The 12,288-nt window shown below is 40.1% G+C and overlaps 1 protein-coding gene across 4 annotated transcripts in view; it reads left to right on the top strand.

Moving 5' to 3' along the window:
• LOC122715719 (nucleolysin TIAR) overlaps nt 1–12,288 on the top strand; it is a 472,996-nt gene that overhangs the window by 193,665 nt on the left and 267,043 nt on the right. For all 4 annotated transcript variants that reach the window (XM_043938113.1, XM_043938116.1, XM_043938112.1 and 1 more), the window contains exon 3: nt 11,251–11,308. In XM_043938113.1, the coding sequence (XP_043794048.1) occupies nt 11,251–11,308 (58 nt within the window). The remainder of the gene's footprint in view (nt 1–11,250; nt 11,309–12,288) is intronic.

The following is a 12,288-nucleotide window of genomic DNA, read 5'->3' as shown; positions in this document are numbered from 1 at the left end:
CGTTACAGATTCAACATCTTAAATGGAAGCGATCGGTTGCAGAGTTTAATACTTCTTTGTCGCAATTGTATCTTTGTCGATGCGTAACTTCACGTAACGCCACGTACGTAACTCGACGAAGTTTTAAAAGGACACACGCGGAAAGGATTAAGACTCTGTTAAATTCAATTGGACGCGATACTGGCGAGGAACTAGGAACGGCACTTTGCTCGATAAACTACTCGGCCGATCTCACCCTTGCCTCCCTCTAAATTGTTATTATTGTTCTTTCAATTTTTAAATCTGCCGCGAGGAAATTTCTGTTGTAAAAATTCTGGTGGTAGATTTTTCGTGGGCACGAAAGGATAATACGTATGGCGTATTATATTAATGTAATAATAGAAGATAATTGAAAATCCGTGTCCCCATAAAATGCACTTTCCATGTATATTTAAGACATTAGATTAGGTCTTTTTACTATCTTCACCGCGCTACTGTTTAACATTGATTTTTTATTATATTAAAGAATCTCGGCTCAACGTATTTCTCCTATCATTTTTCATACTTGTTGCATGTTACGAAGATATTTGCCTATTTTTTTTTTTTTTTGTTACCGTGGGACAAAGGGTGCATTCTGGTTGCCGTTTGTAACCAAGCTGCGTGATGAAACGTTGATCCAGGTAAAGTGATAAAATATGTAACAAAGACTCGTTCGTTGGATAAATCATGTAAAGAGCGTAAACGCGATATACCTCTCATGCTCAATGGGATCTCAGGATTTATTTGAACTATTTATACGTTTTTATATTTTTCACCCCCCTTTCAATGTTTTTCAGACACGATATCTAATGGTCCGAAATATTGAAATTGATCTTCTTTCGTGGAAAAAATATTCCTTCGGGGATTATAAAAAAGAAAAAAAGAAGCTTCGAAAATAGCTTTGGAATATGATATTTCAAGACTCGTATAATCTAAACATCTAAAATTTTTAATTTGAAGTTGAAGTTGAAAATATTATCGATTTCGAAAAGAGAAGTACGTTGTATGCATGAATCGCCAGGTTTCCATATCGTCCCTTACTTTAATGGGATTGTTTGGAATATTTAAAAAAAAGGAAAGGAGAAAGGAAGAGAAAGAGAAAGAGAGAGATAAAAAAATATTTCTCGTAAAAAATATGTAAAATCCACGTTCAAAGGGATACATATTTTTTTACGAATTTACAATTTGAAATTTGTTAAAAATATCGCGTTATTTCGAAAAACACGAAATAATCGATGTAACGCGATACATCCGCGATGGAAATATCCCGTTCCACGGAATATTCGCGTAATAAAACAAAAGATAAAAATTGAAAAAAATATTCTACTTGTCGAATCGCGCGCGCGATTAAAATAAGATATAAATTCTGTTGCATAAACGTGCTTTTAAACGTCTTCTTTTTAACACCTTGCCTCTCGACCAACCTCTCACGAAGGTTGAAGAATACACCAAATTATTATCATCACCAAACCCTCGAACAATGAAAATCCAAACAACAAAATCGATTTCCTTCACGATCACCCGTTACCACCTATCGAACTATTATCAAACTTCAGAGTTCAGAGAGGGAGGGTGCACTTGTCGGTCCACGGGTGGGAGAAAGAAGAGGCAGGCCACGCGTTTAGAATGTTTCGAGGGACGAGGAGCCACTCGAAGAGGGAACGCATTCTGTAGGGTGGATGCTCATGAAGAGGAGAGAGAGAGAGAGAGAGAGAGAGAGAGAGGAGGAGGAGGGGGGGGCTCGTAAAGCCGGTGGCCCGGTTTCTCCTCTGGGTGAACCTTGGCTCGCTCATGATGTACATACGTGCTTTTCCGCGAGGAATGCGCGTCGCGCCGCTGGTCTCAAACCTTGCCGTCTCAACTATGGGCAAACTGCGTTTCACGCGGCTCACCGGCCTGGTGAAACGTTAAAAATTCACTCGAAGAAAGGGGTGGGAAGAGGAGGGGAGGAGAACGCCTCCACTTCAGAACCCGTGTTGTATACGTACATCCAGTTACATTCTCTTAAGCCCCGGTTTTTTTTCACCCCGCTTTTTGTCCCCGTTTCTCATTCGAGACTCTCTCTCCTTTGAGCAACGCGAGCTAACTGTTGCGCGTTCCTTTTGTAATTAAATCCGGTGGAAACTACGTCGCGTTTTGAACAGTCAAGCACGGCTCATAATTCATTCGTGTTTGCCAATCTTTCTATTCTCTCGCCGCTTTGTTTGTTTCTTTTCTCTCTCTCTCTCTCTCTCTCTCTCTCTCTCTCTCTCTCTATCTCGTCGAAGGAGATCGATCGTGACGATGATTTGATCGTGACGGTTTAAAAATTCGAAATTGGAAAACGTTTCTCTCGAATGGAACATCCTATTTTCTCTAATTTCACTTTATTTGTCTTACTTGTCCTGGGAAGGAACAAAGGACAAATGAATCATCTCGCGAGCGAAAGAAATATTTCATCCCCACCCTCCTCGTTCCCTTTATCGCGAATTTTATTTTCATTTTCGAGTGTCGATGCTTTTTCCTCTTTTTCTTTTTTTTTTTTTTTTTTTTTTTTACAATTCCACCGTTTCCGCGTATTTTCAAATGTAAGGGGGGAGGGGAGGGAGGAGAGGGATGTATCGCGCGATTCAGTTCGGTGAAACGATCGAAGAACGATTTACATAAACCAGTTTCTTCACTTGTGATTTACTTTTTGGGTCAACTCCATTTCGGCTGCATCATTTTACGTAGAACATTGCGTCGAATAGAATATTCAAATTTTGCAATTGGTTCCTCCTCCTCCTCCTCCTCCTCCTCATCCTCCCCTCCCCACAAAATTTTGTTTCCCGTCATAAATTTTCATTTTCATTCCTCGGTCCCTTTTTCGCGAAAGGGAAGGGGGGGAAAATTTTCATTCCCCGAAAAAATTCTTACGCACTCGTCCCTTTCGCGACACGCTTTGTAACGGCTATGGAATTTTAAATCTCTTCTATAGCGCGGAAAATGACGCGGGTTTAAACGTGCGAAATATAGAGAAGAAGGAAAAAATGAAAGAAAGAAAGAAAGAAAGAAAAGAAAAGGGGAAGGAAGCATTTCTCTCTTCTCGCCTATTCCGACGAGAGAGGAGAGGGGGAGGGGACAAAATCGCTATACTTAATAATTGTATTCGTCGCCCATGACTATTTTATTCGATGTTCCCGCGCTCGTTGCATATTTTAATGCGACATTATATACGATTCTCGGAATTGCGTCGGGTAGAAGGGCGCTTAACATGCGTGGAACGAGGACAGTGGGTCTGGAGGAAACGATTTATGAGGATCGATGTTGTATTATTGAAGCAATGGTTGATACGAGCCACACGGGATGCATACTTGATTGAGAACCTGCTTGTATCTGCTGCGTGCGGGTATCGGTCCCGTGAATCGCCATTCCGATGGATTTTCCGATAAATTACGGCCAATCTAATCGCAAGTAATTGCTCCTTCGATATTTCAAATAAAATCGATAGGGATTGGAAAAAAAAGAAAAAAATATTCCTTTTGGCACAGTCTTCGTTTTTTCTTTTTTTTTTTTTTTTAATAAAGGTGTTACGATTCTTTACGTTTTTCCTTCTCTTCGCACCGAGTTACAGATCGAACAACATGTCGGCGCCGATATTTATATGCCGATATTGGAATATTAACAGAAATCTGCGAATCCTTTCAGTTCTCGTAGCACGTAACAACGGTCCACCGCAGCATTACCAACCGCGTGTTATTCGCGTGTTGCTCTTTCGATGTACGCGCGAAAGGCACTGAATTTCGAGTGGCCTCTATTAATCATTACATCGCGCGTTCGTTCGCCGACAGCCATTCGAACCTACCATCCATTTGTACCTACGTGCAACGCCAATTACCCTCCAACGGAAATGTAAAAATGTTCGACCACGGTATAATAACATCAGCGACGATATCCCTCCCCTCCTGCTCAATCGTAAACATATTATCGGTGTTCATCGAGCCGTTTCACCTGTCATTAGTCGATAAAGAGCATCAGGAACGTGAAATTATACGGATCCAAACATCACGATTAATAATCGTGTTTGAAAGAAACATAATCCTTCAGTTTACATTATCCACGAATTTTTCCATTTTTCGATTTATCTACGATTCTATCGTTATTATTAGTTCTCTCTCTCTCTCTTTCTCTCTTCCAAGAGGAAGATACGTACACGATATATCAATATTGCCCACTTGCTTTTCGTTTCCTTATTACACACGGATGGTATAGCGAGGGCATAAATTTCTGTTGTGCTATTCGAAATCGAATAACGTCGAAACGAATCTCGTTTTTTCTCGGATCGACCCGATAATACAAAAGTATATATACATAACATAAGCGAATTTCTCTGTTTTCGCTTATGATAAAATGCGAAATCCACGAAAGGAAGAAACCGAGGAACGGTTTTTTCTCTCTTCTCAAAGAGCCCGGGGGCAGGATATGCGGTCGCATCTGTGATACGCGTATAATAAGATACAAGAGCATAATCGTATATCATATAAGTTGGTTTGGAGAGCAAGTAGCGCAAGTAGGCGGAGTATTCCTCCTTCCCTTCTCCTCGGTTACAGAGCGGATAAAATCACCGCATCCCGGCCGCGTGATCGCGCGGAAAGGCTACGCCAAGCGGAATTGCGAGGCGGAATTTCGAAAGAGAGGAGAAGGTGGAAATTTGCTTAGCTCGGAAAATTGAAAATCTCGAAAAGTGGAGTATCAACCGCTCGAAAGGATTTCTCTTGATAAATTTGAGAGAAGTAATTGGGTGGGTGGGATTGGCGGGGTAAAGGAAAGGAAGAGAGGGGTAGGTCGTTGGCAGAGGAAATTCCCTTTGTTTGGACGCGGCAGCCAATGCGTTTAAGGGTTTTCAGAAGTCGTGCTCAGCTTAATGCTTTTTATCCTTCCCACACTTTTTCTCGTTCTCGTTCTCGTTCTCGTCGAGAATCGTTTAAATCCACGCGCGTGAATCGTCGTTGTCGGAGAACGTGTGTGTGTGCGTGTTACATGGAATATCGGGCCAGTTTCCAGCACCAACTTTTTGAACAAGATTGGAGAGTTGTACTCAGCACAACTGGATAAATGATTTGGTCAGTGGATAAGAAAATAAATGGAACAGAGGAAAAAGTTGATTTTAATTCTTTTCCTGTGCACTTATAATAATGTTGGAATTAATTTTAGTGGAATTAATGAATTATTTGATATTGGGTGTACTGTTCACTACAGCTAGAAAGAAGTTTCGTGGAACTATTTTCATTTCTGCTCTGTTGACAATCCTGATACTATGCGTTATACAGTAATAATAGGAGAGCTATAATTTGAATATTCAAAATTGTAAAAATTATTTTCTATGACGGATGAATGATTTGGAAAAAATTGATTTTAATTCTTTTCTTGTGCACTTATAATAATGTTGGAATTAATTTTAGTGGAATTAATGAATTATTTGATATTGGGTGTACTGTTCACAGCTAGAAAAAAGTTTCGTGGAACTATTTCCATCCTCTCTGTTGACAATCCTGCTATACTACACAGGATAATAATAGAAGAGCTATAATTTGAATATTCAAAATCGTAAAAATTATTTTCTACGCACAAGGATGAATGATTTGGAAAAAATTGATTTTAATTATTTTCCTGCTATTATACTAATATTGGAATTAATTTTAGAAATCAAAGATTTTTTTCGTGATTATTAATGATCACGAAAGTTATTTGATATTGAATGTCCTGTTCACTGCTGGAAAGAAATTTCGCGAAACGATACAGGAATCTTTCGTTAGGACCACTTTGAACGTTTGTTGACAAGTCTGACACCACACGCTATACAGTATAATTTGGATATTCAAAATCGTAATAATTATTTTTATTTATGAACTTAGGATAATCATATAAGACTAGAAGCTGAAATATTTTCGAAACTATTTCGATGTAGTATTAATGTATCTAAAATACGTCCTTACTCCTATTATTCAAATTACATATATATTATATTTGTAAACAAATCGTTACAAATCATAATTAACCTACGCATATTGATGAGAAATGGAAAAAAATTTTATATTATATCGATACAATTCTATGGATTCTATTATGTATTAACCTACGCTAATGCATCCAAGTTTAGATACAGATCGTCGTTTTAGTATATAAGATAAATATCATGGTAAAAGGAAAAATATGTGAAAAATAGGCTAATTTCCTTCCAAATTAACCGATCAGAACCGCATTCCTTCCGCGAAATTTCTTTCTACCGATGGTGGATATATCTATAGCAACAGCTTGAGATTTGGAAATATCCATGAAAAATTGCGCGTATATATATATTCTTCGATGAAATTCTTTATAGACGTGATAAAATATGTTACGAGGAAGGATCGTTCGTGCTTAGTTGGCAGAAATTTTTTTTCACGTTGTAGTCAATAACTCAGCGACTTAGAATAATTTAGGTCACCAGTTTAAAACGAGGAGGAGGAAAAGAGAGCCGTTATCATTCGCGACCGATCTGTCTTAAGAATCAGAAAAAGAAAATTGTGAAATTTATTTATTTATCGTAGCACAGGGGATCATAGGGAGGAAAGAGAGAAATTCGTCTGCCATTCTCACGCGATACACAAATGCAAAGAGAATACACGGTCTTTTATTTCGAGCATAATTCAAGAAACACAATTAGAAACTTGAAATAATACCTTTCTAAAATGCAACGACGCGTGATGCAAAAATTATTCCTATTTCTTATTTCTATCTATCCATCGTTTCACTCGACTTCTCCCTGCGGCGCGCGTCACAGTGGACACGGAGAAAATCCAAAATCGTGACAGAGCCCGATCGAGGGGAGTATGGCGGAAAGCAGAGCCCGTGTCTCGTAAATTCCTTACGATAGCATTTCCGTGACTTATTACCGCGGCAGGCGAGAAACGTCGGCGGTGGCGCTGCGACTAATGGCGGCGCGCGGTTGGAAAAATAAGAGGAAAACTAAGTAAGGAAACGGAAGGAAGGGTGGGTGGCCGCAATCGAGCCGTAATTTCGGACGACAACGAGAAGCGGCTCCACCCGCCCTTCGTCATGCGAAAGTCCGAAACCGATCTTACCGCCATTAAACGCCCTTACATATATATATATATATATATATATATATATATATATAAAGATAGCGATGGTCGGCCAACCGCGCGTATCAATCACGATAATAGGACAATAAATATCGGACCGACAGGGCGGCTAAGGTCAAAAGTGCACCACCTTGCAATTTCTGCCCGAGTTGCCACCCCCTCCGACGCCCAACTAACCATCGCGCCCGCAATATGTAATCGCGGTTCCCTATCGCGGCCTAAGCCTCGCATTACGGCGCGCCCGTCCCCATTTCTTCCCATATCGAGCACTTCCCCTCGACCACCCACCATACGCTCGTATTCGATCGGTTAACGAGATCACGGTTTACTTTTATTACCTGCAATCCTTAAGTAAGTTAATCCTTAAGAGAAATCGTATCCTCGAATCCCCTTGATCCCGCGTTTATATGACGGAGATAGGCGTTTCACTACCCCCCGAATGCGCGAGACTAGTGGCGCGCGAAAAGTTCGTTTTTCCCCGCGTTATAAACTATAAAAGAAGGGAAAGGAAGGAAGGAAGGAAGGAAGGAAGGAAGGGTCTGGGCTAACTATTAAAAGTTGCAAATTGCTGCAGACACACACTGCGGGCCCGACCGACCTTCGCCTCCTCTCCGTCCTATCCTTAACTTACTTACATATCCCGGCATGCCTCGCTTACTTATTCCTTATCCTTTCCCTGTTTCCGCGCCGCAGTTTCCTCGCGTTACATTACTTGTTCATGTTCTTTCCTCGTTGCATCTGGTGCAACTCCCTGGGAAAGGTGTAAGCGACCAGGTATGCAAACTTTTGGATAACGAAACAACTCTCTCCCTCTCTCTCTCTCTCTCTCTCTCTCTCTCTCTCTCTTTCTTTCTCTCTGTTCGCTTGCCGTTGTATTATTTTTCGCATTTGTTAAAGGGAAAAGTTTCGAAACGACCCTTCCCCCGACTAGATCGGCGGGGAGGGGGGTAACAGCTGGCCTGCAGTTCCACGATTATGAAACATCCTCCGCTCACCATCCTCGTATATATGCACACGATTTGATCCGATTATCGACTTATGTATAATTTTCGACAGAATCATCGAGATGAAATATTCATTCCACGGGATCGAACGATATAAATATTATATTCGCTCGTATACAACCCCGCGTTTATCTTTATGTCCACCCCTTCCCCGTAATATTTACACGTTCACGCGCGCGTGAAAATTGTGAACGGGGGGGATGGATGTACGTGTAGGATCCAGTGTTTTTTCCGCTCGTTTGTTTCCCGAAAATTTGCTTCTTCGTAACCGTATTTCGTGTCTTTGTCATCGATGTGCGACGACAGGAGTGATTCCTCCCCTCTTGTTCCTCTTTCTTGTTATCTTTGACGAAGGAAGAGGACGAGATTTTGATCTCCAATGCACTTCCCCTCCGAATAAATCGTAACTCGTGAAGGGATTTTCAAGAGGACCCTTTTTTTCGAACTTCATTTATCAACGGATGAGTATCAGTTTTCGAAGAAGGTGATAAATTCTGTGCTCTGCCCATCATTCAGGCTCGCCGTCTTCGAACCGTCACTGTTCAAACATCGATTTTTGCAAGCTGGAAAAAAACACGTTCGTCTCGTTTTTCCTCCGCTTATTAGCGTAACCTTTGAAATTCGTCGATGTCCGACTAATCGACGCTCGATCGATCTCGAATAACCAGAGGGTACGAAGCAAAATTCGATCCGCAAAATTTTTATAAACTTGTCCAATTTCTTCTCGAATTTCGAGTTTCTTCTTCCTTTTTTGGAAATACTACCGCGCAAAGATACATTAACGTTCGATGATTTAATGTACCTCGAAACGATACCGCGCAATCCCTTGGAGGAGATATCCACGGGGAAACCCATCTGGGATCTGGGATTTATAAATAAATTCCTTTCGAAATGGAAAAGGGGACGCGCAAACGTAGCGTAAAAATGACAAACAACGCGCGATAAACCCGTCGCATTACACATCAATTATCGTGTTGGGTGCCCCCTCCCCCCCGAATATTTCGATCATTGTCGTTTTCTTTCCAATTGAGCATCGCTGTATCGCGATTGTAACGGGGCTAATAAAGCAAATGAAACGCGCATCGTTGCCCCGACTCGGGCACCGAATCGTGCTCCAATAAAGGGCATTAACGGCATTTATTTTACCAGTTAGCTGCGGCTTTTCATTTCTCTTCCCGCCCAACGCATCCCCATAAAGCATTTTCCAACACGCGCCGCATTCGATACGAATCGGACAAAGCGTTCGTATCCATCCAAGTAAACGGTTTATCGGATAGTATTTTGCTTACGTGGGCAAATTTCGTTCGTAATTCGGTTTAATCATCGCTTGATTACCGAATTCGGATACCTAATTAACATCCTCTCTTCGAAAACAGATAAATAATCGAAGGATCGTTCTTCTAATTTGTCGAAGATAATTTTCGACGAAGGAAAAAGAAAAGAAAGAAGAAGAGGGGGGAAAAAAAAAGGATAATGATGCGCGAGGAGAGAATGCTAAGAAAATGAAAAGTAACGATTCGATATCAAGGGCGCCATTTGCGTATCGTTCGTATGACACCATTTTTCCATTAAGTCTGTCCACAGTCAACGGGAAGCGGAAAAGGGTTTACGATTATCCACGCTCGTTCGACCGTTAGTCGAACCCTTCCACTTCTCCCAACAGCCTCCCTTAATATTCCTCCTCCAGATTAATTATCCGCCCGGAATTATCCCACAGTCGTAAATTCTAAGCAACGTTTTACGTGTAAAACGTACACGCGCAACTTTGCTACCTCGCTGATGAAATCTCGTCTTTTGAACTTGCACTCAATGTGCGCAATGACGCATTCTCGTTAATAATTCACTCGTGTAACTCGCGATTCTGTGCACCGCGTGTGTATATACCCGAATGGCCAGGGATTTACTTTACACTCGAGTGAATTGATACAGCGATCGAATTAATACGCGACATCAATCGAAATGTTGGGTGTTGAGGAGCAGGATTTATTACTTTCGAGTGAAAATGGAAAAGAGAGAGAAAGAGAGAGAAAGTGACGAGGTTGGTAAAGGAAAAAGAAAAAAGGAAACCGATCGAATTGTTGACTCGATATTTTATATTTTATAATTGTTTACGGATTTTATGGATCGTTTATTATGATAAATTGTTTTGTTTTCGAAATTCTAATCTCGAATCCATATATATATATGTGTGTATATATAGAATATTAAGGGATTAACCGGATTACAAAATGTATATTAATGACGAGTAATTAAAACAATGATAATAATAATTTCATGAATTATATACCTGTTTTGATATATACGTCCATTTTGTAATGATGTTACGTATATTTTACGCTTCGCTCCTATCAGCCTATTAATAATAGGATAAACCCAATTGGTAATCCCTCGGTATAAACACATTTCAGATGTGTGCGTGTATTTCATTACTTTATAAAATTGTAACTGTCAAGATTTCGAGGATCTCGAGAATGACAGATAACGACGAAAGAATCCGTTTTCGTTTTTCGGATCGGATCTCACGTTTCTCTCTTTTTACCACCTTGCACGCGGTTTCTTCGAAATGACTTTTACTATCTATCGAATATATACGACGACGCGGAGGATCGAGGGGAGAGGATACATTGCGATGCATAAAGAATCTAGTTTATGGCGGCCGTTAGAGGCGACGATACCCGACATGTCCTATTTCCGCGAAATCGCCGTCTTTTTTCGTATATCTCTGCCCCTCTGGCCATCCCTCTGCCGAATCAAATAGCGAATGTTAACTATATGATCTATAAACGAAATTACTCGTCGTTCTGGAGAAAATCTAGAAATCTGTCGCGTAGGAAATCGCGTAGAGTGCTTTATCAGCTGAAACGTTTTAACGCGTCTGGGCAGAGAGGTATAAATTCGATCGATTCTTTGTCCTTCCGCTTCTTCGAAATAACTTTACTGCCATCTCTTTACGCCGGCGATTCGCGCGAAATGTTATCCGTGGACCAGCGGGTGAAAAACGTTAAAATATTTCTCTGAAAGATGAATTGAGAATTGAGAATTCGTTATAGTTTTTCGTACGTTATACTCTTCCATGTATTCTTTTATATGCATAACGAGTGATGATTTATCGTTTATTGTTTCAGGAGATGAAAGTTAATTGGGCCACGTCTCCGGGAAACCAACCAAAGCAAGACACCAGCAGTAAGTATGGCGTAACGTTGCGGTGTTACGTTGTGAATGTTGGTGGTATAATATGTTTTATAAGGTCGTATGATATTTTAAGGTGATATGATTGTGAAATTACAATAATTCAACGCGGGATTATTATAAACGATTCTATCAAGCGGTACAAATCTTTTTTTTCTAAAAGATGTAAAATATTTTATTAACCAATTGGCCAACGGCCAATACAAAGAGGCCTTATAATTTATCCTTCTTTGTTACGCCACCGCGATATTCAATTCATCGAGACTTTATTGAACGGACAATGTACTTACGTATTTCAATTTCACCGTTATATTCACTCTCGATATTACGTTATGATATATCGTTCTCTTTGAGCCACCGTTTAACATAATAGTCGAGCAAACTTATTTTCCGAGCAAAAATATTTTTTCTTCGTTTCCCGCGTTTCGAAAACAGCCCGAATTAACAAATAAATGTAGAATAATTTTTAATTCTTACATTTTTATTGCATCCGCGTAAATGAATAATCCTCGTACACGGATAAGGAACAAAGAATCGTGAAATTAATTTGCATATTGCGGCTAATTATTCGGGATATAAATTACTCGTTTATAGCCCCGGAAAGTTGAAAAGTTATTAAAGGACTCTAAACATCTTATCGTTGCTCTTAAATCCCCCCCTCCCTCCTCCTTTTTTTTCTTTTTTAGATCGCCCTTATTTCAACGTTAATTAAAAAATAATTAAATGGAATTAAATTTCCGGTGATTATATATATATATATATCTCGAATTTCTTCCATTTCGTTTCAAGAATCGTTTTCACTTGAAAGAACCCGAAAGAAACTCGTACTCAAGGATATCACTCGAATAAACGAAACTCGAAATTATATATGGGGAATCAAAATGGTCGCAAAGTGTAATTGTTCTCAGAGATATCTCGTCTCGATTTCCCCCGGAACAATGATTTAAAGGATGAGTTATCAGGTGGAATTCCAC

Source organism: Apis laboriosa, unplaced genomic scaffold (genome assembly GCF_014066325.1).
Source record: "Apis laboriosa isolate Shangri-la unplaced genomic scaffold, ASM1406632v1 scaffold40_cov151, whole genome shotgun sequence".
Classification (NCBI taxonomy): Eukaryota; Metazoa; Arthropoda; class Insecta; order Hymenoptera; family Apidae; genus Apis; species Apis laboriosa.
This window is presented reverse-complemented; position numbering and strand designations above follow the sequence as displayed.